Source organism: Tenrec ecaudatus, chromosome 10 (assembly GCF_050624435.1).
Source record: "Tenrec ecaudatus isolate mTenEca1 chromosome 10, mTenEca1.hap1, whole genome shotgun sequence".
Taxonomy (NCBI): Eukaryota; Metazoa; Chordata; class Mammalia; order Afrosoricida; family Tenrecidae; genus Tenrec; species Tenrec ecaudatus.
The window spans coordinates 3493514-3518590 of NC_134539.1; the positions used below are offsets into that span (position 1 = coordinate 3493514).

Sequence of the window (25077 nt, forward strand, 5' to 3'; positions counted from 1 at the left end):
CCACGGGACTGGGGCCGGCTGCATAGCAATTTCTCCGCGATAACTCTTATGACTACGGATCATGAGGAGCCCTGGTTATGCTCTGTGCTGCTGGCTACAAGGTCCGCAGTTCAAAACCACCAGCCACTCGCAGGGAGACACACAAGACCAGTAGAGAGTGGCAGCCTCGGAAACCCACAGGGGCAGTTCTACCCTGTCCTAGAGGGTCGCTGTGGGTCAGCACCGCCTCCATATCAGTGAGTTGTTTGTAAATAGCTCTCCTACAACTAGAAACAGCTCTGGACTTCCAGCCACAGGTGAGTAGGGTACATCCGGCCACCCAAGAACAATCAGCGATAAAAGGAACAAGCCACTGAGACACACGGCACCAGGACCATCGATGGAGCACAGAAAAAAAGCCTGAAGCCTCTGAAGCCGTGGGCAGTGTGGTTCTTCCAGAAGACGCCAAGCGATGGGGGATGTTGGGAAAGAGAATTAAGGATGGGTGTTTTGTTGTTGCTCATACAGATGTTGAGGTATTTCACGTTTAAATGGCAGACTGCTGAAACTATTGTGTTTTGGGAAAAACACAGTGACCCCAATTTGCTTCACCCTCCTCCACAGTCAGCACAGCCTGGGACTCCTCGGTGCAGTCTCATGAACTGCTGTTATGGAGGAGGGGCCAGGGGAGAGGGGCAGCATGGGGGGCGGGGATGTTCGTGTTAGATGATGAAAATGTGGGGATCTGGGGGGGGGGCGACAGATGGCGCACAGGCAGAGTGCAGTCGCACCCACTCCCGGGGTGGGCATGTTGCGCTGACAGCTGTGCGTGAAGTCCGGCTGTGGGTGCTCATTGCTAGTGGATCAGCCATGACTCACGGGGGACTCCTCTCTTACATGGGAAAGAACTGCTCCCCGGGGCTCCTCAGGCGCCGTCTTTACAGAAGCAGGCAGCCAGGCCTTTCTCCTGAGGTGCCACAGAAGGGTTCAAACCAGCAGCCTTTGGGTTAGCAGCCGATGGCAGACCAGTGCAGCCCCTGGGCTCCATTACTATATTTAGCACGAAGAATAGACATACACGTGTATACCCAGGGGCCCTGGTGGCACAGCGGCTTATGCATCAGGCTTCTAACTACAAAGTCAGCAGTTCAAAATCACTTGCCGCCCCACAGGAGAAAGATGAGGCTTATCACTCCTATAAGTCACCGTCTCAGAAACCCACAGGGGCAGTTGTGCCCTGCCTATAGGCTCGCTATGAGTCAGCGTCCACTCAGTGGCAGTGTTTTATCTAGAGAGCGAGAGGACTTAGAGCCCCGAGGCTTTCCAAAACATTCCAACTATCTGGACAAACACAGCAGGCCGTGTGAATGTCCAGGAGCCTGGCCCCCTCGGGACCCCCAAGCCTGTGCAGAGCTCCGCCCAGATGGGGGGCAGCAGAACCATGGCCCACCTCCATGCATGGCGTCAACGCGGATCTTCAGCTGCCCGGGGCCCGTCAACAAACTCCTGATGGCGCTGAAGTCGAAGATGGTGCGGAGCAGGCCCAGGTAGATGTCCACCGGGTCCACGATCTCCACTGCGGTCAAGACAAAGGCAGAGGCAGCTGACGTCAGTGACTGCTCAGGGACCGTCCCCTGGAGGACACTCACAGACCAGGAGGAAGAACCCACCTCCACCCCATGGCTTTCCAAGACTGTAACTCTTTGCTTTTGCTTTTTTGTAAAAAGTTACTGGCCTCTCATTGACACGTGGTAAGAGTCAATGGTCCAGTCCTCTGTAGGCAAGCAGTGCCACCATCCCCACAGTGGATTCTAGAACATTTGCTTCATTCTTAGACCCACTGTTATTAGCTCCCTGTGTTCCCCCCCCCCCACACACACACACACCTTCCCCTGCCCTGGCCCCCGGGAGCTCCTGGGTTACCGAGACGCTAACTCGTTTTCTTTTAATCAGTCATTTTATTGGGGGGCCCTTACAGCTCTTATCACAATCCACACACCCATCGTGTCAAGCACATTTGTACATATGTTGCCATCATCCCTTTCAAAACAGGTTCTTTCTCCTTGAGCCCTTGGTTTCGGCTCCGGGATGTTTAAGGTGTTGGCTCTCCTTTGGGTGGGGAAGGTGGTAAGGACAGGGAGCGTCAACTCGAAGGCAGAGGAAGACTGTTCAGGAAGGCTGCCCAAACCGCGGCCTGTGGAAGCCAGTCAATAACTAAAAACAAACCCTCCTTGCCATCAAGTCAATTCTGACTCACAGACCCTGCAGGACAGAGCAGAACTGCCCCTGTGGGTTTCCAGACTGTCACTCTTTACAGGACTAGAAATCTCTGCCCTTTTCCCTTGGAGTGGCCGGTGGTTTTGAACTGCCGACCTTGCAGCTCACACCCCAGCACGTAACCCACTGTGCCACCGGGGCACCTTATGCTTGAGCTTGAACTTCACAATGGTCCAAGGGTTAACCGAGACTCAGAGGGCAACATGGCAGGTAGAAGCCAGCCGACGCTGAGACTACTGACCCAGCAGTTGCTGCACCTGACACGTGGCAGTGAACTGCTTCTCCTGACTCAAGCCCCCGCCCCTGGGGTACCTCACGGACACGGCCCACAGACTAGCCAAGTCATGGTTCCAGATGCATCTCTGAAGCCAGGGTCCCCTCCGCCCACCTCCTAGAACAGGCAGCACTGTAGACGGCTTTTCCACAGTGATGGAGCTGCCAGCTAGACCTCGCCAGAGATGGCGGTCCCCAGGTGGCTCAGTGGTTACACATTGGGCTGGTAACGATTTCTACTCCCCCTAAGAGTGGCAGCCTTGGCAATCCACAGGGCAGTTGTGGCCCATCCTGTCGGGTCATGGGGAGCCTGCATGGCCTGGGTGGCAGTGGGTTTGGGTTTGGGTCTGCTGCTCTCTTTGTCCGGATCTCCCACCCTGGAGCTTGGGAAACCACCTCCGTGCGCACCCTCGCTTATCTGTCTCCTGAGCCCAAGGCTCCGCCGTTACCTCTGAAGGGTTTGAATTTGTTCTCCAGGTCGAACTCCTGCCGGCCGAGGCGGGAGAGGTCGACGTGCAGGTCGGGGCAGATGGCGTACTCCTCGATGGTTTTGCTGATCTGGTAGATTTTGTCCGAGACCACGTCGGGCGCAGGGCCTGCGAATGGAAACAGTGCACCACTCAGCATCAGTTTGGGTCCTTCCTTTGTAGTTGGGGATCTTTTTTGGGGGGGCGGGGGTTGATTCTCAGGTTGGAGAAAGCCTGCTTTGTCCCCCACAATGGGCAAGCGTCGCAGCTCTGCCAGGCTCAACCTTCCTCCCCTGCCGAGGAGAGGGGGCCATGCCCCGCGTGTTTGGTGGGCTGGTGGTACTTTCCACCCACGTTGCACACACGCACACACACACACACACACCTCGAACACACTTGAGTCACCACCAGGCTTTCCACTGAGGCTGGCGTCACCTCTGATGGCCTCACACAATGCACAGTGGGCAGCAATGTCGTCCTTGGCGTCCAAGACGGAGCCCTGGGGGCGTGGTGGCCACGCACTCAGCTGCTAACTGAAGGCCGGCCCGTTGGCACACATCAACCACCAAAGAAAGGCCCGGGGACCCACTTTCAGCGAGGTGCCTGCCGGGAACTGCCCCTTCCCCACCCCGGGGCCCTCTGCCCTGTCACACACCGGTCAGCCCGTCGCTATGAGCTGGAAAACCCCGCAGCGACCGACTTTCCACACACGGAACGGGGAGACCAATTGATGTCGCTGCTCAGGTGCTCGGTTTTGTTTTTATAATTTGTGTGTAAACCACCCCCAACCCCTGACCCCTGACCCCAGACCTGCGAGTCTATTGCAGCTCATCACCTTTCAATTCCAGCTCACTGCCGTCTATAAGACCCTGTAGGACAGGGCAGCCCTGCCCCTGTGGGCTCCCCAGACTGTGGCCCTTGACAGGAGTGGAAAGGCCCATCCTTCTCCCTGGGAGCAGCTAGTGGTTTTGAACTGCCGACCTTGAGGTTAGCAGCCACACTGCCAGGGCTCCTCCTGGGCTCAGTTCAAGACATATCTGTCTGTGAGGCGATAGACCACGATCTGTTTCTAACCAAAAGCTAACCTCACTGCCCACGAGTCGATTCTGCCTCACAGCGACCCTGTGGGCTTCCGAGACTGGAGCTCTGTGTGGGAGCAGAAAGCCCGTCTTTCTTCGAGGAGCGACTGCTGCTTGTGGACTGCCGTTGTCTCGCTTGGAAATGCAGTTGACACTCGTGGGAACAGCAGTCAAGAGATCAGCAGGCGGGCTGATGGGCCCATCTGCCACACAGACCTCTTCGTGGAAAAGCAAGCTTGTCCTCTGAGGGCTGACCTAACAGAGACCTGACCACACCACGGGACTTTCCACTGTGTCCCACACATGTGGCAGTCGAACCTTGCACAAGGAGGACCCAAGAAGAACCGCTGTGTCTGAGTGGCCGTGCTGGAGAAGACTACTGAAAGTCCCATGGACGGCTCAAAGGACAAACCAGTCTGTCCGGGAAGAAGTCCGGCCAGAGCGCTCCTTAGGGCGAGGAGGCAAGACTTCTTCTCACGCACTTTGGGCGTGTTGTCAGGAGAGACCAGTCCCTGGAGAAGGACGTCATGCTTGGTCAAGCAGAGGGGCAGCGACAAAGAGAAAGGCCCTTGGCGAGATGGATGGACACCGTGGCTGCACCCAGGGGCTCAGGTGAGGACAGGGCAAGACCGGCAGCATGTCCTTCTGTTGGGCATCGGATGGAGAGGGGTAGAATCAACTCGATGGTTCCTCCAGCAGTGACCACCACCTTGTGGTTCGCAGTCCAACATGGGACCACTACAACACGAGGGGCCCTTTGCAGTGCTTATCCACCGACCCTCTATAGGGCTGAATCAGAAAACCCCGTCTCTCTCCCACAGACGGGTGGCGGCTTCAAACCAGCGGCCTCGTGGCTGTCAGCCCAACGCTTCTCCGGCTGCGCCACCAGGCTCTTGGCAAGCCACCCGCCTTAGGTGCTTGTGGCAAGGGTGGGAAGCAGTCCCCTGCAGTGAAAGGCCTGACATCAACAGCCCATACAGCTTTGTGTCCGAGCGTAGTGGCACAAAGGTTAATGTACTCAGCTCATGATGTCATGGCCATGCTCTGGGCTGCTCGCCGCAAGGTCAGCAGATCAAAACCACCAGACGAGGCTTTCTACTCTCGTGAAGACTCAGTCTCAGAAACCCACGGGGGCGGTCCTAGCCTGTCCTGTGGGTCACTGTGCATCAGAAGTGGCTGCTTTTTCTGGTCGCTCACTCTCTTGCTGGGGATGGATCAGCCCTGGAGCTCAGCTCCCTGGAGGGCTCTCGGCAGAGAGAAAGGATCCCAGGCTCTGCCCTAGCCAGTGGGAGAAGACAGCGGGGTCGGGTTTGACCCAACGCTTCCTGCCTTTGAGGAGGAAGACCTGAGGACGAAGCACCGCCTTCGCCCCCGCTGAAAAGGGACGTCCCTTGGCATCATTTTAAAGATGCTGCCCGTGTGTCCTCCTGGCCCGTAAACACTCGTAGAGAAGCTCTCCGACTGGCGGAAGCCCTCCGGTCCCAGAAAAGGAAGCCGCCTCCAAAAGGCAAGGGCTCTTTCTCGGGTGGTAGCTGCTGGGTATTAGGACTCATCATGAGCTCGCTTGTTCTCTCTCTCTCTCTCTCTCTCTCTCTCTCTCTCTCTCTCTCTCTCTCTCTCTGTCTCTCTCTGTCTCTCTCTCTCTCATACACACACTCTCTCTGTCCCTCTACTGCCATCAAGTCACTGCTGACTCAGTCACACCTTTGTGGGTTTCTGAGACTGTAACTGTTTATGGGAATAGAAAGCCCAGTCTTTCCTCCAGAGGAGCGGCTGGTGGTTTCAAACTGCTGACCATGTGGATCGCAGCCCAATGCATAACCACTACTCCACCAGGGCTCCTCTCCAATTATTGTCCTTTTAGATTTTCTAATCCTAGAGTTCACATACAGAAAAAAAGGATACAAAACAAAAATCAAGAAAAATACAAACAAAAACCAATGTGGCAGTTACATAATCTGTCAACTCACGAAGGGCTGGAGTCTAGACTGTCAACCGGGTCACAGCCAGAGAGGCCTCCGTGTGGGCGTGGCCTCCTCCAATGCAATGGCTTGTTTGATCGCTTCACTGCTGCTTTGATTAAGCATTGGTTGTGGATCCAAGTAAAACAAAATCCTTTTATTTTTTGTCATGATGTTACCTACGGGTCCAGTTGTGAGGATTTTGTCTTTCACTGAGTGTGTAATCCAACGGAAGGCTACGATCTGTGAGCTTCATCGGCAAGTGCTTCAAGTCCTCCTCACTTTCAGCAAGCAAGGTTGTGTCATCTGCACATCTCAGGTTAATAAGATTTCTTGATGTCAATCCTGATGCCAGATTCTTCTTCATATAATCACTCTTCCACTTAAGCTCTTAACATGCTCTCTCTCATTCTCGATTTCTCTCTCTTGCTCTCCCCGCCTCTGTTCCTCTCGCTCTCGCACACACACTCACAAGCACACACAGGCCAGGTGCCCCAGATGGGAAGACTCAAGCAAAGGCGGCCCAGCCCTGTGAAGGATCCTGGAGGGGTCAGAGGTGCTGGGACAAGGCGACTGTGTGGACTCGGACTCTGGGTGACATTATGGATGGAGAGCTATTTCTGCTCCGGGGGACAGTGGAGTCAGCCGGAAATCCCCGTCTTTCTGAGAGCGGCAGATAGATAGAGTTTCGGGGTCCTGGGTGCTCACCTCTTGGTCAACAGTTGGAAACCACCAGCTGGCTCCCCTGAGAAACCCTGGGGAGCTGCTTCCATGAAGATGCACAGCCTGGGGGGTGGACTCTCTCCTACAGAATCACACTGAGTTGGAATGGGCTCAAGACCAATGAACTGACCCACCCCAAACCCACTGCCATCCAATGGGACAGGGTAGACCTGGGGATCCCGAGACCATCTCTATTTACAGGATTAGGAGCCTCTTCTTTGTCCGGCAGAGCAGGTGGTGGTTTTGAACTGCTCGTCTCGACAGCCCGACACATAACCACTACACCACGCAAAATAGCGATGAAAAACTCCCACTCATTGCTAGCGAGGTCAATTGCAGCTCTGGGCAGGATGGAGCCGCCCGTCTGTTTCCGAGGCCGTCGCTCCTGACAGGAGTAGAAAGCCCCATCGCTCTCCCGAGGAGCAGCCGGAAGTTTCAAATGTCCACCCTATGCCTAACTCTCAGACCACGAGAGGCGGACACTGGGTAAGGGGAACGACATGAAGTGACTGGATTTCGGTAAAGCAAGGCTGCAGCATTGTAGGAAAGGGTGATCCGGGGACCAGGCTCCACAGCATTGACTAGCCATGTGGCCGTGAGCAGGTAACTCGGCCACTAGGGTCTTGGCTTGGCCACCTGTGACAGAAGGAGAGTGGCCTCAGTGACCTGGGGGTGCATAGACCTGGGGATGCTCTCCTTCAAGATGCAGGGTCCTTCCAGGGAAGCCAGGTGTCTGCTCTCCCGTGCAGGCTTCCGAGTCCCACTCTGCCACTGCCTTGTCCTGTCCCTTTGGGCAGGAGTTTTTACTCAGTCCCCACTCCCTCTCCAGGAGAAAGGTGGGCTTTCTGCTCCTGTAAAGAGTCACTGTCTCAGGAACCCACAGGGGCAGTTCTACCCTGTCCTACAGGGCACTGGCAGTGGCCCAGATTCGATGGTGAAGAGTGATCTTTTGTTTTTTGTCCCCTCTCCACCTGGCTCATCTGCCGTCAGAGGGCTACCAGGGCTGTTGCCGACGGGTGGATTCCAACTCCCTGTGTGCGACAGAGAACAGAGCACAGCCACTCCGGGTGGGGTTCTCAGTCGATGATGTTTGTGGAGGCTAATCACCAGGCCCTTCCTCCGCACCGCCTCACTGCTAGACTTCAGGTTCGAGTCACTACCAGACTTCAAGTTTGGGTGCCAACAACTTATGCCCCCCTCCGCCCCAGGGACCCTGAGGGTTGCTGGGGGATTGCTATCAGGAAGGAAATCCATGTGGGCCCACGTACCTCCGTTGGCAACGTTAAACTTGACTCCGAACTCCCCTGCAGGTCCTCCCGGGCAGTGGCTGGCTGTGAGGATGATCCCGCCCGCTGCCTTGATCTTCCGGATGATGCAGGAGACGGCGGGAGTGGACAAGATGCCGTTCTGCCCAATGATCAGGCGCCCGATCTGGACCAAACAGCAAAACAAGGTCAATCCCCGGGCAGGAGCTGGCCACCCGGGCCCCGCCCAAACGGGGTGAGACACTTGGCCTAGGAACTGGGGGACGGGGGACGGAGTTGGTCATCAGTGGCTGGTGAGCCTACAGGTTGATGGTTTGAAGGCCTCAGCGCGGAAGGAAGTCCGGGCAGCCTGCTTCTGTGAAAAGGCAAGCCCGGCACAGGTCTCCCAGCTGCACACTCGTGTATGGGCGCTTGCGTGTGGGTCTGTCGCAGCTTTAACCCGTTTAGGTCAAGTCCATCCCGGCTCACAGCGACCCGTGGCTGCCAGAGCAGAACTGGGCTCCGCGGGCTTCCGGAGCAGGTCACCAGGCCTTTCTTCCCAGCCGTCTCTGGGGGCTCTTTAAGGAGCGGCTGCGGGTATTAGCTATTTCCCCTCCCAGGGACTCCAGGGGGTTATGGGAACTTGGGGGGGGGTCTTTGTTCTTGGGGTCTAGGGTGACTTGTCTGAAGCTGTTTCTCCTGCCCAGTGTATTCAAGGTTATTTTTGAGAGCCCCATTCAACCCCAAATCAACCCACTGCCCAGAGCCTGCTGTGACTCACTGAGACCTAGGGGGCAGAACCAATGAACTGTGGGGGGTCTTTGTGGAACTAGATAGCCTCATCTTCTCCCCTGGAGTAGCTGGTGGGTTTGAACTGCAGATTTTGCAGTGAACAGCCCAGTGCCTAACCCATGGGGCCACCAGGCTCTTTCCTGTACCTCAGGGGTGGGGACATCCGGCCCTTGGGTTGCAGAAGACCCGCGACCTCATCAATACCATCAAACAGCACAGCCTCACCAAAGAGAAGTGGTTCCAGCCTCACATGACCCAGCCCCAGACCAAACTCACTGCTATGGGCCCGTGCCGACTCATAGCAACCCTGTACTTCAAAACAAAGTAAGCAAAATCCAAGCTCACTGCCCCTGAGTCAACTCTGACTCACAGCGACCCGATCGGGCAGGGCAGACAGACCCTGGGCTCCTCCTCCTCTGTACCAGAGTGGAAAGCCGCCTCTTGCTCCGGCAGAGCGGCTAGGTGGTTTTGAACTGCGGACCTTGCAGTTAGCAGCCTGACTTGCAATCACTACACCACCGGGACTCCTACACATTAGGGGTGAGTTCACTAATTATACGACCAACTCTAGCAGGCTAATGTTTTAGGGGCTCATACATTCTTATCACTCTCCATACATCCATTGTGTCAAGCGCATATGTACACTTGTTGCCATCATCATTCTCAAAATATTTGCTTTCTGCTTGAGTCCTTGGTATCAGCTGCTCGTTTTCCCCCTCCCTCCACACTCCCTACCAAGCTAATGTTTAAGTTGATCATTTTGTGTGGCCTGTGAACGATGTCCTAAACACCCCAGGGGCCCTCGGCAGAGAGTTGGCTCCCCCACCCTGCTCTATGCCCAGCCGTTGGTTGGTGACCTGTTACCTGGACCTGCCTGGTTGACTTCCAGAAGTTGGAAATGTCAGCTTTGGATGACCAAGGGGTTAGACTCAGCCACACAAGAGGCTCTCTGCCTGGTACTGGCCCAAAGTGAGGCAGGGGAACCTGCTAGAAATGATGGGGAAAGGCTCATGGAGAGAGTCTCTGCTTCTTATACCGCCCCCCTGTCCACCCCCAGGACTCGGTGCCTCCACAGGGACATTGAGTCAGTGCTCTGGTACTGCCACCAGCCATCGGCAGACAGGCCAGGCTGTGTCTATTGTAATGGACATGAGAAGCTGGCTCTCTTAAAAGCACCCAGGCATCCTCCCTGCTGCCACTGGGTGGTCTGTGCCAGGGACACTGGAGAGGGGCCCAGTTCTGCGCCCCACCCCCACCCTGTGCAGGGACCTGGGGGTCAGCCCTGGCTGAGGTCACTCTCCATCCCGCTACGAGACTGGCGCTCTTTACAAAGATGGCAGTTCCTGGGAGCCTTTCTGCATGCGTTTTCTTTGCAGTTCGAGCCTGATGCCCTTGGGTCCACACGTTTTCAACCGCTGCCACGGATCAGAATCCACTCCGGAAGCTGGGAAACACCTGGGGCTCCACGTCCCAGGAGCATTGCACTGGGATGCCAGGGGGTGGAGTGGGGGGGTGCCGTTTGCCTGGCGCATTGCCCAGATGATGGCAACGCTCACTGCCACCGAGTGCACACTGACTCTTAATAGCATACCTGGTCTCAAACAGTTGCTCAGCCCCTTAGTTAGAGACGCAGAATGGACTTCACCCAGCAGCTTAGGGCGCGCACCCTCCAGGCCCGCCCAAGACCAAGTCGGGAGATTCCATGTCCTGCTCCACAGGGGCTAGGAGGGGCCATGATACTGGAGTTGGGGGGTTGGTGTTCAGCCACCTGGAATGGGAGCCAGTCTCACACACGGCAACAAATAGCAAATGCATCGGCCGAGGGGCAGGAAGGAGACAAGGGTCACTCCGGTTGCTACCTCCACTGCTTGACGGATGGCAATGCCGCGAGGGCAGACGCTGGAAAACCACCGCACCCCATGATTACGAAACAAACCCCTCGCGCTCGGGCGATGCCGAGCCACAGCCGTCCCACAGGGCAGGCTGGAACTGCCTGTGCCCATGTCCACTGTGTGTCCCTCTCCTTGAGAGTCTGCCTCCCTTTTTTTCTCCGACTCTCCACTTGACCAAGTATGGTCTCCTTTTCCACAGCCTGGTCCCTCCTGATCCCATGTCCAAGTGCATGAGATGAAGTGCCATCTCCTCCCTGCTTAGCTCAGCTTTTTCTACCACAAACTTCTTCATTCTTCCGGGAGGTCACGGTGTAGTGAAGATGCTTCACCAGCCTCATAACTCAAAGGCTTCCGTTCTTCGGCCATTTTCCCTAGCCCCTAGGCAGCCTCCCCATGCACGTGAGGCGATGGGAAAAAGACAACGGCTTGGGGGTGTGGTCAGGTTACACTTCACAGTGACCCTCGGTGCGAAAGAGCACAGCCCTGCCCCGTCCTGCATCGTGTCACAGGTGTTGCTCTATTTGAGCCTTTATTTCTATCCCACCCAAGACCTCCCTCTCTTTCTCGGACCCTCTCCTTTACCAAGCCCACAACCCTTTCCAGGGACTGGCCCTCCTGATAACATGTCCGGAGCACGTCCTCCGGTCTAACGAGCGCCCTGGCTGGACTTCTTCCGGGAAAGAGGTGTGGGGTCCCTCTGGCAGTCAGCGGTACTTTCCAAGCCCATAACTCCAGTGCCTTGATTCCTCTTCGGTCTCCCTGGGTTAGGGTCCAGCTTCCACACGCACGTGATACGGAGAGCGACATCACTGTGGCTTGGGCAGGGGCACCTTAGTCCTTGGCCTTCCACACTCTGAAGAGGTCCTGCACAGCAGACTGACCTCGTGTCCTGCATCCTTTTGAGCTCCTGGCTGCTCTTCCAGGATCCAAGCAGGACGAGACCCTTGACAACCGCTGAGCACAGACAGACTGACACATGATGAAGCCATGGGGCACGATGGGTCAGGTGCTGGACTGCCAACAGCAGACCTGGCAGTTCAAGTCCCAGAAGCGCAGCCTGGGAGAAAGACGAGGCAGCCTGTTCCTGTAAAGATCGATGGCCTCAGAAGCCCCGTCTCAAGGACGGCTCTGAGCCAATCCAATGGCAGTGGGTTGGGTTGGGTCGGGTTATCCTACTGTGGGTTCCTGGGGGCACAGCAATGAAGCATTGGCTGCTTGCTGAGGCTGCTCACCGCCATTGTTGCTGCTGACGCCCCAGGGGCTGTGGGCCACTCAGCTCACTGCAAGCCCGCGGGACGGAGCAAAACCACTCCACTGGGCATTCCCGGCCTTCGGCTTTCCAGGGGCAGGTCACCAGGCCTTTCTGCCTCGGACGGGGCAGCTGAGAACGTTGGAACTGCCAGTATTTTCACTCGCAGATGAGACAACTCAGGTACTCTGGTGTCGTGTCAAAAGGAGCCATGGTGGCACTGAGGCTAAAGCGCGCGGCTGCTAATGGAAGGTCAGACCCACCAGCCACTCCGAGGAAAGCCTGTCACGCGGTTCCACTGCCCTTCAGGGTCACCAGGATCTGGGTAGACGACGGGTTTCAGTTACGGGCCAGCATCACTGTCTTGTTACGCCACACTAAACTCCACGAGTCTGACATCACATGTGCACATCTCAAAGCCCACTGCCATCATGTTGGTTCCGACTCTGAGACCCTAGAGCAGCGGTTCTCAACCTCTGGGTCGAGTCACAGGGGTCGCCTAATACCATATTTCCAGTGATCTTGGGAACCAAGACACCGCTCCTCTATCGTCTCCGGGTGAGTCTGCCCACAAGCAGATACGCTGATCTGGTGAGAAAGAAGCTATCTCGACCTTCACACTGACGTCGGCTTTTTACGCAGACTGTCGCAAGATGCTGCAACGTAGGTTACTGTTGTTACATTAAGACTGTTACCCAGGCTGCACCATGCTTCACGACAAAATGTCATTTATTTGTCATTAGAAATAAACATTTCACAATATATAATTATATATTGCTTTTTGATGAATCACTATGCTTTAATTATACTCAATGTGTAATACTAAAAATACATCCTGCATATCAGATATTTACATGATGATTCATAACAGTAGCAAAATGACAGTGATGAAGTAGCGACAAAAATGTTATGGTTGGGGTCACTACCACATGAGGAGCTGTGTGAAAGGGTGGTGGCATGGGGCAGGTTGAGAACCACTGTCCTAGAGGCAAAGGGAATGGCCCCTTGGGCTTCCAGGGCTGTCAATTGTGACAGAAGTAGAAAGCCTCGCTGTTCTCCCCTGGAGGGGCTGGTGGACCTGAACTGCCGACCCAGCAGTTGCATGTAGGCAACTATGCCATTGCACAGGGATTGTTACTTCTGACGGCCAGGCGGGGTCTCTGAACGGCTTCCACATTTGCATCTGTCACTTCACATTTGAGAGGCCCTGCCCACAGAGAGTTCCCACCTTCGGGCCGCCTCGGGCAGGACTGCGGGCAGGTGCCCGACCAACCACAGCATCTGAGAGGCAGCAGCTGGGCCCTGGCAGTCGGGCAGCTGATGCCCTTGGAGCTCCCAGGCCATCCCGAGTCAGAGTGTGCTTCCCCTGTGTGCAGTGAGTGTGTATGCACACATGCGTGGGTGTATGTATGTGGGAGCATGTGTGAATATGTGCATGTGTGGTGTGTGCAGTCTGTGTGTGCATGTAAGTGTACAGGAGTGTATGTGCATGTAAGTATATATACTTAGGTGCATGCGTGTGGTTGAGCAGTGCGTGTGAGTGTTCATGAGTGTGTGGCAGGGGAGTGTATAGATGAATGTGCATTGTGGCATGAAGTGTGCATGAGTGTGTACATAAGTGTGTGCATGTGCAGTCTGATCATGAGTGTATATACATGAGGGTATGCATGTGTGAGATCTGTACATATGTGTTCAGTGTGTGCATGTGCATGTGTGTGTGCGTGCACAAGTATATATATGAGTATGTGCTTGTGGGCAGTGTGTGCATGCATGTTGGTGGATGTGCATGTGTGTGGTTGTGTGTGATATGCATGTGTGCTTGGCTGCTTGGACATGTGCTGTATGTGCAAGAGTGTGGTGTGCGCATGAGCGTGTGCTTCTGTGCGTGCGTGATTGTGTGGTTCGAGTGTGTTTGTGTGTGTGGTGATGTGTGTACATGAATGTGCTGGGAGCCAGAGGCGGGGCGCCTCCTCGGACGCCCAGGCAGCGTGGGGTGATGCCAGAACTGGAGAGCCAGGCTCCGGTGAGCAGCTGTGGCCACATGGGCAGCTGCCCTGAGACAAGCGCTCCCTCCCTGGAGCCAACCCCAGGCGCACATGTGCCTCTCCTGCACTTTAACCAGGCGTCTGGCAATGGCGGTGTCATATGAGAAGATGAAATAATGAGTAGCTATCCACGGCTGTGCCCAATCCTCTCCGCGGCCTTGGGAGGATGGCGGGGGGTGGGGCGGGGACAGACACGATGGCAGGACCAATCCCAATCTCGGGGCAGGAGACAAGGAATGCCAGGAGGCAGAGCCTGCCCGAGGTCCCGCGGTAATCACAACAGAGATGCTCACACATGAATCGGGGTTTTTAACCAAAAGAAGTAGCTGAGTCCTGGTGGTGACACGGCGGTTACAAGTCAGTCTGCTAAGCATAAGAGGTCAATGACTTCGCTCTCCCCACCCCCACCCTGCACTCCCACAGCCCAGACATATCCACTGAGGTGTGTTTTATATATTATCTATTCTATCCCGATTTCCTATACATATATATGTCATGTATACATATGTATACATATGTATACATGACATATACACATGTGTGTATATATGACACACATATATGACATATATATATGATTGGGCTAGTCATGATGCCATACAAATTGTTCTTTCCCCACTCACTAAGCTGTGGTTCTGGTCTTACAGGCCCTACCTATATCCCACTGGGTCACCTGCGCACAAGACCTCTTGAGAGAGTTGAAGAGCAAGAGTGGGACTTTGAGGTCTATGGTGCACCAGACCCAAACCCTGGTCCTGTGGAAGGTGGACACTAAGGAAGGCCGAAGAGGACTCGGTGCACTTGAACTGTGGGGCCTGAGAAGAATCTCGAAAGTGCCAACAGCTCTGCCCCGGAGGGCGTTCACACAGAATGCCCCTGAGAGGCAAGGAGACAAGACTTGGTCTCACGGACATTGGACGTGTTGTCAGGAGAGACCAGTGCCGGGAGCTGACCTTGTGCTTGGTAAAGTGGAGGGGCAGCGACAAAGAGGAAGGCGCTGGACCAGATGGACGGACACCGTGGCTGTGGCAACGGGAACAATGGTGGGGATGGGCGGGACCGGCGGTGTGTTTTTCCGTTGTCAAGCAGGTCACTATGGGCCCCAGCCAACTGGACAGCAAGTAAGAAACTGGGGACCCGTAGCTTAAACACATAGAAAGAAGGAAGGGAGAGAAGGTGGGGGGGGCGGCAGGCAACAGGGTGGCAGTTAGGGCCATATTATAAATTATAATTTACTCAAATGCCTATGTGTAGAGACGCTGATGAGAGATGAAAGGTCAAAAGTCTGACTTCCAGTGGTTCAATGGCTGCTAAAAAGTGTTCTCTACAGATAAACCCAGGCCCCACTACAAGTGGGAGAGGCAGGAAGTGTGGAAAGACGCAGCAAAGGTGGGTTTTCACAGATGCTGCGTGGCGGGTGCGGTGTCTGCTGACGGGCTCACGATGATAACCCTCCAACACCAAACTCACTGCCACTGTGTCCTCGCCAACTCAGTGACCCTGCGGGACAGTGCAGAAGTGGCCCTGGGAGCTGCCAGGCAGCCTTCCCGGGAGCAGAACACCCATCTGTCGCCTGCAGGGTGGCTGGTAGATTTGAACTGCTGACCGTGACATTAGCAGCAGAGGGGTCACTCACTGCCCCTCCAAAGCTCCTGAGCCGAGACCAAGGCGACCTGCGTGCCCACCTTCCAGGAGAGTTGCACGTTAGCCCTTTCACACTGATCTCTTTCCACCTCCTGGAGAAGAGGAAGCACTCAAGAAGATGGACGGACATGGTGCCTGCAGCCTTGGACTCAAGCTAAGCCTGACTGTGCGGAAGGCCGGTGTTTCTGCCAGCTGTCTGTGGGTGTCTGTAGGTCCCCGTGGGTCGGCTCCAAGGTGTCTAATGACGATTCCCCCAGGCTGAGGCCAGCTGTCTCCCAGCGTGCGTCAGAGTGGCCCTGTGGGCGCAGTGTTTGCCAGGCCTGTTCCAGGGTACAAGTTGCCGGCTCTTTCTTCCAAACTGCCACTAGCGGCTCAGCCCTTCAGCCTTTCCACCACGCAGGGAGGCCTGTTCCCAAAGCCCCCTGTTCAGGTTCTCCAGCAGAGGGGTTCCCGGCGCCCTGGTCTCACTGACGAAGAGGAGAAGCCCAGTCCCCTCGCTTGCACCCGTCAGGGCTGGCGTCTCACTCCTGCTCTGCAAATCCATGCAGCCTCCACGCAGGGCCCCAAAGACCAGATGTCCCCTGGGAACTTCTTCAGAGGAGTTTCGCACATAAGGAGGAAGGTGAGGGCTGCCCTTCCCAGAAAACATCTGTCGCCGGGTCCCAGAGCCCGGCTTAGGGACACATGCCGACTGGGCCTCTGCGCACTTTAAACAAAGCTTAAAATAACCCCTCCCGGCAACTGGGAGAGCCCGGCTGTCCCCAAACCTGTCTTGTTCACTCCCTCCGCCCGCTGCCTGGAGCCTGCCTGGAGGACTGGGCACTGCCCGCCACTGTCTTGACGGGAGCAGCTAGTGGGCTGGAACCCTTAACATTCCGTTCCATCGCGCACTGGAACCATGGCTTCCCCTGGGCTCTGCTTCACGCCCCCTCCAAACTCTTCCTGCCAGCCGGCCACTGCCGACCCCTATGCACCCGCTGCAGGACAGGGCAGAACTGCCCCTGGGGGTTTCCGAGGCGGCCACTGTATGGGAGCAGAGAGCCCGTCTCTCTCACGTCAGCCTCCCCACTGGACGGACGGTGCCGCAGAACGCGGACAGTGCCACGGACGGCCAGAGGGACAAGCACCTCCCTCCTGGAAGAAGTGCGGCCAGAACGGCCCTCAGAGGCCAGGTGGAGGGCTCTGTCTCACGAACACTGGACCTGTTGTCAGGAGAGACCGGTCCCTGGAGAAGGGCAGCCTGCTTGGGAGGCGGGGGGCAGCGAGAAAGAGGAAGTCCCTGATGAGATGGACGGACACCGTGGCTCTACAGGGGGCTCGGACACGAGGACAATGGTGAGAATGGCGCAGGGCCGGGCAGTTTTGTTCTGCAGCGCACAGGGTCGTTGTGATTCAAAACCGACCTGACAACTTCTAACAGGAAGACCTTTGGGTGTCGGTCTTGGCTTTGAGAGCTGGATGGAGCACCGAGCCCGCTGCCAGCCGCTGGGAGGCCCTCTGGTTTCCCAGGTCATCCATTGCAGGACCTAAGCCCTGACCCTCGAAGCACCTTGAAAAGGCATGTCTCCTGGTTTCCATATCTGGTCTGACCGTATCTCGGTGTTCTCTGGGACTCGACCAGGAGCCCTCTAGGACCCACAGACGGAGAAATGGGAGGGCTGCCCCACCCAGCCTGGTGACCCCGAGTGCGTCTGAGACTGTCCGTCTCTGGGCTGCTCGAGAAAAGCCCACTGAGGGAAATGCACGACTGCGCGGTTTACTGCTGGAGATCCTGACTCCTCATGTCCCCTAGGACAGAAGGGAGTCATCCACGGAGTGCCCTGGGCAGGCCCGGTCACCAGCCTGGTGCTCAGCCACTGTGCACCCCCCAGGAAGGCTGGGCGTAGGAGTGCAGGCTGCCAGCTCTGGAGGAAGGCTCTCTCCATCTGCCTGGTTTGGAGTCTCCAGGTTCTTCCTGCCCCCTGGCCAGCTCCTCTTCTGCCCTTTAACTATCTCTAAAGTACAGTTGGTTTCAGGCACACCCCACAGAGGGTGGCCTCATTAACATAATAACAAAGATCCCACCCACAAAATGGGATTACAGGCACGGGTATGGGGTCCCATGCCCATTCTATTGGGTTTCAACTGGGCACAAAGTCCAGTCACTGAGACTCATGGACAGAGTAGAACTGCCCCAGAGGGTTTCCAAGGCAGAGGTCTTTAGGGAAGCAGGCTGCCCTGTCCTCCCCCAGTGAAGTGGCCCTCAGGTTCCAGCCACAGACCCATGGGTCGCAGCCAATCACTTAAACCACTGGGACACTACAGCTGTATCCACAAGTATAAACCCCAATGACACTTCTCTGATGCCTAGACCCCCTCACGGTGACCCTACAGGACAGAGTCAAGCTGCCCTCGTGGGTTTTCAAGACTTTAAAAGAACAGGCAGCCTCCTCGTTCTCCTGAGGAACAGCGGGGGTGGGGGGGTGGGGAGGGTTTGAACCAGCAGCCAGCCTTGTGGCTAACAACAGAGCTTCTTAACCACCGTCCCCTAGGCCAGGGCTCCTTGTTGATAGAGGAAAGCAGATGGGTTATGATTTATGGATATAGTCCATTCTGACTCACAATGACCCTATAGAACAGGGAGGGGCTTTGTGTGTGGGAGGGGTAGTTCTGAGGCTGTGACTCTTTACGGGAGTAGGAAGTCTCGTCTTTCTCCCTCAAGGCAGCTGGTGATTTTGAACTGCTGACCTTGGGTTTAGCTGCCCGATGTGTTACCTATTATGACATCAATACAAAACACTGCCATCTAGTCAACTCTGACTCACAGGGCCCCCACAGGACACAGGAAAACTGGCCTTGTGTGTTTAGGACATCGTACGTCTGTCTCTACCAGAGCAGACAGCCTCAACTTTCTCCAGAGGCGCGGCTAGTGGGTTTGAATTGTCCACCTTACAGCTCACAGCCCAATGCTTAACCCACTGTGCCACAGGTCAGGGTTTACCACGCATTTGGGGGAGACATGGTTCAGTCCCTAACACCAGTCATCACACAGGGACCACGCAGGCTGAGTAACACAGGTCCGGGAAGGGGTCCCTGGCAGAGAGCGCGCATATTCGTTGCAAGGTTTAGTCAAGAGGAAGTCCATTTGTCGACTCAGCAGAGGCTTGGCTGGCCAGATGCTGGCCAGCGGTGTCGATAACCAACCCAGACTGGGCAGTCTGCTGAGTTCCTGAGCGGCCTGCTGCCTTGTGGACTGTTTGAGAGGCGGGCGATGGTGGGCAGTGGTGTGAGGAGCTCTGGGAGCCCTTCCCCCGCACCCTGGGTGGACACAACTTGGTCCCAAGGGACCAGGAGGGACGGGTGACAGTGAAGATAACACGCCTGGCTGGTCTGCCCTTGGGAGTCATACCTTGGGGAGAGATCTCCAGGCCGGGGCAAGGAAGAAAGATTTGGAAAGGAAACAGAGTGAGGTGTGGTAGGAAGTGGAGCAGGGAGGAAGAGGAGGAGGGGGAGGAGGAGGAGGAGGACACAGCCTCAGTGCCTGGCACTCCTGTCCAGGGCAAGATATGGAATTGGAGTGAAGGGCTTTCCTTCTGGTCTCTAGGACAGAAGACTGGCTGAGAGGCTTTTCAAAGGGACCACATTAGAAGATCCTGGGTTAAGTGAAGAACATCAGGCTGCTGGTCAGATAGAGAGTGGAGAAACACCTGAGAGGATGGCCCTTAGTCACCATTCAGGTCTGAGACTGAACCCCCAGCAGCAGCGCCTTCCCCCCACCAGGGCTCAACTCTCAGTCAAACAAGAAGCCCAAACCACACTCTGCCACAGTGAGCCGGCAAGACAGGAGGGTAGTACTGTCCCCGTGGGTTTCTGAGACTGTAACCCTGTACGGGAATAGAGAGCCTCCTCTTTCCCCCTCTGAGCAGCTGGTGGTATCAAACTGCTGCCCTTGAGGTTGACAGCCCAACGCATAACCACCTAGGTGGCGCAGCCGAACCACAGACGAGTCTATAAGGGGGGCGATTATAGCAGGGGGTAGGGACACGCAATCACCAACCATCTGGAACCAAGGGGGCAGCAGCGACCTGAGGACAAAGTTCAGTGGGCCCGGGAGGAGGGAGCAGTGGAAACAGAAGACACAGGGAGGTGGTGGGAGGGGGCGGCCGTCAGCGAGATGAAATACATGCACCTGAGCTGCTGAAGGAAGATGCACCTGGTCCACACACCTTCACCCAACTCACAATAAAACTTTACAGAACAAAATTAAAACACGGTTAAAAAGAAAGAAAGAAAGAAAGATTAGGGTGAATAAAGGAAATAATTAAGAGATGCTCAGAGCCAAGGGTGCATCCACGTGGATGAATCTGACCAGGAGGGACCTGCTCTGAGAGAGGGCGGCGTTCCGGTGTGGTCTGCTGCATTCCCTTTGTGGGCTCTTTAAGAGAGGAGCGATGCACAGGCAGAACCTCTGGGCCGCTGAAAGCGAGATGATGACGGAAGTGCAGGCAGAGCAATACTTAAATAACTAAACTCTGTGGTTACTCGTGGCCATCAGGTGGATTCTGACTCACAGTGACCTTAGAGATTGGGTTCTCTGAGGCTGTACATGTTTTGGGGAGCAAATAGGCTCATCTCTCTCCCAAGGAGGAGTTGGTGGGTTTGAACCACCAACCTTGTGGTTAACTATCCAGTGCCTACTGGACAGTGCCACCGAGTGCCACCAGGGCTCCTGAACTACATACTCACAAGTTATGTTGTCCTCTCCCCCTCCCCCACCATAACACAGTGTCATGTGCGTCTCGGAGAGACACGAAAACCACTTCTTAGGGACTTCCTATTTAGATAAACTGACATAACCGTATTTAAAGCTACCAAACCAGGCCAAAAGCATCTTCACACTCACTCACCAACTCACGCACCTGCACATCTAGGGTGAAATGAGAACCTTCTTGGGTAAATATCTAAGGTAAAATCTAGGTGTGAACGCCGGAATCCACGTAAGGCAGACACCTGTCAAAGAAAGAAACACAAACACTCACCACTGACACGAGCGATGGAAAGTGCTCAGAATTCACCCTACCCACGGAGGGAAACGTCCCCGGCTTGGAAAAACCAGGCAGCCCCCTGGCATTCCCACTCTGCTAGGTTTCCCTGGAATAACGCCAGGGTCCACAGTAATGTTCTAAAGAAGGACAGCAAATCCAACCAGATGGGAGTCTTACACTGAAAATCGGTCATTTAAAAAGGGCACTACACTGAGGAAGCCTATTTCAGGGTGACTAGCTAGTCCGAAGGAGCCCTGGTGGCACAGTAGTCATGCACTGGGCTGTGATTTCAAGGTCTGAAGTTCAAGGGCACCCGCCACTCTGCAGGAGAGAGACAGGGCTTGTTCCTCCCATAAAGAGAGACAGCCTCTGAATCCACCGGGACAGTTGTTCCCTGTCCTATAGGGTCACCGTGAGTTTAAATTGAATCCATCAGTGTCCGTGAGTTCAGAGTTAGTCAGCTGGCCCCAGCTGGAAAAGTTCTTGAAGAAAAATGCATGTGAATCTGAGGATTTGAAAACCGCCCATCAAACTGCTCCCACAAAGCCAGCAGCCCAGGAAGCCCTGGGCGGGTCCTGTGTTTGTCCTACAGAGTTCCTATGCATCCACATGGACTCAACCGCAGGGCGCGCACCCCCTAAAGCAAACACAACTCCACTCCGAAAGGGAATCAAAAGCGTCTATCAGAGGGGGCCCGAGGAAGGAAGACTCTCATGCATTCTGACGAAAAACCAAGACAAATCAGAGGATGACCCACTGCCGTCACGTCAACGCCAACCTATAGAGCCCCACGTAGGGGTCCTGAGCCATAAATCTCTAGGGACACACAGCCTCCTCTTTCTCCCAAGGAGCTGCTGGGGGTGGGGAGGGGAAGGGGGGAGGTAATAGAAATGAGAAGGAAATCTGAAAGGAGACAAGGCATGACATGTTGTCTGATGCCAAGACCTGCGGTCAGCAGTCCTGAGGCCTAGGCAGCACCCCCACAAAGCCCAAGCAGGACTTGGCCCACCAGCGCAGCGAGGGAGCCCTGAAAGCTATGGCCGAGGAAGGGGCTGGAAGCAGCCCTAACTCTCCCAAGACTTGGTCTTCTCCACCCTCCCTGGCAAGAACTTGGTCAGACAGGACTCCAAGATCACGTGTCCACCCACCTCTGCCACCTCCCAGGTGCAAACCACCTATGAAGCACCCCTAAGAAAGAGCCGCCATGAAAGGCAAGCCCTGGAGCCCAGAGCCAAGCCCCGGGCAGCCCTCAGCTACTGGCAGCTTTGGCTCTTATTTTGTCATGATTATTGGTTTTCATCTCCTCCTCCCCTGCAGACACCAGTGAGGCCTGTCCTGAGAAAGACTAGGACAAAAGGAGGGCTGGGAAGGACAGGAAACAGCCAAGTGACAGAAATGGTCTGCTTTTTGCTTTGGAAGACGTTCCCACGCCTGCAGACACCTGCAAAAGCCATCTCACTTTGGATGCTGTTGGTGGGAGCCATCCCGTGGATCCCGACTCCTGGTGACTCTACAGGGAAGAGTAGGGATGGAAGGATGCAGACTGGCCTCCCTGCCTCCCGAGAAGCTACTGGTGGGCTTGAACTGCCCACTTCCCAGTGAGCAGGCAAGGGCTTACCCTCTGTGCCATGGGGACTCCCAGCTACACTAAGGAGGCTGAAGTCACTGAGAGGGGGTCCCTCTGGGTCAGAAGTAACCCCAGGACCCTCTGGAGGTAGGGACCCTGTGAGAAAGCTCCTGGAGGGGTGGTTGGCAGCTGACCAGGCATCGGGCTGCCCCCAACAGGCCTTCTAGGTGTAGGGTGGGGGAAGGAAGGGAAGTCTCCGGCTGGCTGAGGCTGCAAGAGGAGCCCCATGGGAGAAGGGAGCGGAAATGAGGGGGGATTTAAAAGGGGACGCGGCCTGACATGCCCCCATGCCAAGAGGCTTGGGGAGGGCTGCCCCCAGCAAAGCATGCTGCACATCTCCCTTCAAGCGTGCACAGGGCAGCCTCTCCTCTTGGGAGCCAGGGGAGCCCCACCCCTCCCGGACCCCACCCACCGCCGGCTGTGAGCTAGCAGCAAGCTGGCCCCACCCCTCCCCACCCCAATCAAGTGAATCACTAAATAAGTCCACGAGGCTAAGGACCAACGGCATTCAACAAACACTAGGGGTTCATTCTGGCCAAATATGTCAGCGACCAACAAGTATGCTGTTGTATCTGTGTGTGTGTGTCTGTGTGTCTATGTCTGTACAGGTATGTCTCTGTACATGTGTGTGCCCCTGTGTATGTACATCCCTGTGTGTGCTTATATGTGTGTATATATATCTGTGTGTATGTATCTGTACTTGTCTGTGTGTGTGTCCCTGTGTGTATGCCCCTGAGCTTGTGTGTGTGCCTCTGTGTGTCTGTGTGCGTGTGTGCGTGTATGTGTGTGTGTGTGTGTGTGTGTGCCAGTGCTGAGGCAATCCTGTTCACCTTGGCGAGAGCCCAGCTCTAGGAGGAGGGAAGCTGGCTGCAGAAAAGCGGGCCCCCAGCAGGAGCGCCCCCGGACAGGAGGGCAGGGAGAAAAAGTGATCAGATGGAACATTCAGGAACATCTAAAACCCAGGGCCCTCTGGACTGGAGAGGGTGGGGAGAAAACTTTCCAGACCAGCAGATGGATGGGTGTGGAGCCTTGGGGAAGAGGTGTGGGGGCCAAGAGCATGGGGACCCCAGGGAATCCTGGGAGGGGGGTCTCGGAGTGCCCAGCCCGGAGAGCGGCTGGGGGGAGGGAGCGAGTCACTCACCCCATTGGCGGCGGCCATCTGCACCACAGTCTCGGTGGCCGATCGGCTGAAGTACCTGCCATCGCTGCCCACCACCATGGTACAGCCCTGGCGGTCGCGCAGGTCGATGGAAGACAGCACGCTCTGGATGAAGTTGGGCAGGTAGTTGCGCTGGCCCTCAAAGAGCGCGGTGGGCCGCCGCAGACCCCCACCGCCCGCCGGCCGCTGGTCCTCGTAGGGCGCCGTGGGCACCGTCAGCACCGGGATGGGGCTCCCCTCCATGGCGCCTCCGCCGCCCGCCCGGCCTTCCGAGCGACTGTGCCGCCGGCGCCGCCGGGCCCGAGGGCTGGCCCCGCGCCCGACTCCGCCCCGCCGCGCCCGCGCCCTGCGCCCTCCCGGGGACGGCGGCGACCCTCCTCTGGGCGCGCTGGCTCCGCCCCGCGGGGCCTCGGAGCGCCGGAGCCCTGGCCTGAGCGCCCAGCCTGCGCCTTGCGCCCCGAGCGCCGGGCCCTGCGCCCTCCCGCGGCGGCAGCCGCCCCTCCGCCAATCCCCTCCCTCTCGAGCGGTCCAGACGCCCTCAGCGCCACCCCCCACCAGCTGCGCTCACTTACCGGGCGCCCCCAAAGTGGGGTCCCAGTGCTAACTCCCTTCTCCTGAGCCTGGACCCAACCTTCCTCGGCGCCCTCTTCCTCCCGACGCTCACCCTCCACTAAAGGGTGAGAGTTTGAGCAGGGTGCAGGGTCCCTGTAGCACCCCTGACCCCTGTCTCCTGCCCCCCCTCACCCAGGGCCCTGGGACTAAGCACTTAGCAAGCTGGCTTGCTTCGCTCCTTGGGGCCAGCCAGGGAGGGGATGGGAGGGGAGGGGTGTCACCCTCAGAGAACAGCCCTAGCCAAAAATAACCCTGGAAAGGGGAGCTGGGGATTGTTCTCCTGCGCCAGGCTGAAATCGGAGGCCCGGGCTGCATGTGTCTGAGCGCACAGCCTGCCTGTGTCGCTGGACAGCTCTGCCCTCAGGGCCTTGGGTCCAGCGGCACTCCCTGTCCTAGGCCCTCTGCTGTCTGCCTCCAGGATGGCGCTGGACTGCCAACATGGACAACACTCTGCTTCCTTGTGCTTGCTTGTTTGCTTGTTGTGAGGGCTGCAAGCAAGCCACACGCACGCACATGCACACACACCCCCGCACACGCGCAGACATCTTCTCACCCTCCCTGGCCCAGCAGTTGTGTGGATCTGCCCCACGTTGTTGCCCACAGCACGAGGCCACCGGACTTGTTGAGGACCCTTGGTGGTGAAATGTGTGAGCTCCCGCTGCTAAGCCCAACCAGGTCGGAAACTGCCTCGAGAGTGGAGGGAGAAAGGACCTGCGATCCTGGTGTCCACTTCCAGAGAGCTGGCGGCCTAAGGGTCACAGGGAGGCAGTTCTACTCTGTCACACGGGGTCCTGCTGACTAGGAATGGGCTCCGGGCACCCCACAACAACCACCTCCTTTTTCATACACCCCCACTCCCCACCCCTGACCGGGGAGAAACAGACAAGCCCAGAGTCAACCAGGACTGGACCCAGGTGGGGGCAAGCGTGTCTGCCCACACACGTGCTCTCCTTCTGCCGGGGCTACAGATCTTCTGCACCTGTCCTGAGCCAAAGGTGCCCTGGTGGCACGTGGGTTGCAAGTTGGGCTG

At 56.5% G+C, this 25077-nt stretch overlaps 1 protein-coding gene across 1 annotated transcript in view; it reads right to left on the reverse strand.

The window, feature by feature from the left end:
- Window positions 1-23756, reverse strand: part of PGM5 (phosphoglucomutase 5) — a 96821-nt gene extending 73065 nt beyond the window's left edge. Inside the window, exons 1-4 of the mRNA XM_075559857.1 lie at window positions 23418-23756; window positions 8028-8190; window positions 2979-3125; window positions 1430-1555 (exon numbers count right to left, since the gene is read on the reverse strand). Of these exons, the coding sequence (XP_075415972.1) occupies window positions 1430-1555; window positions 2979-3125; window positions 8028-8190; window positions 23418-23678 (697 nt within the window). The 5' untranslated portion in view covers window positions 23679-23756. The remainder of the gene's footprint in view (window positions 1-1429; window positions 1556-2978; window positions 3126-8027; window positions 8191-23417) is intronic.
- Between the last annotated feature and the right edge of the window lie 1321 nt (window positions 23757-25077).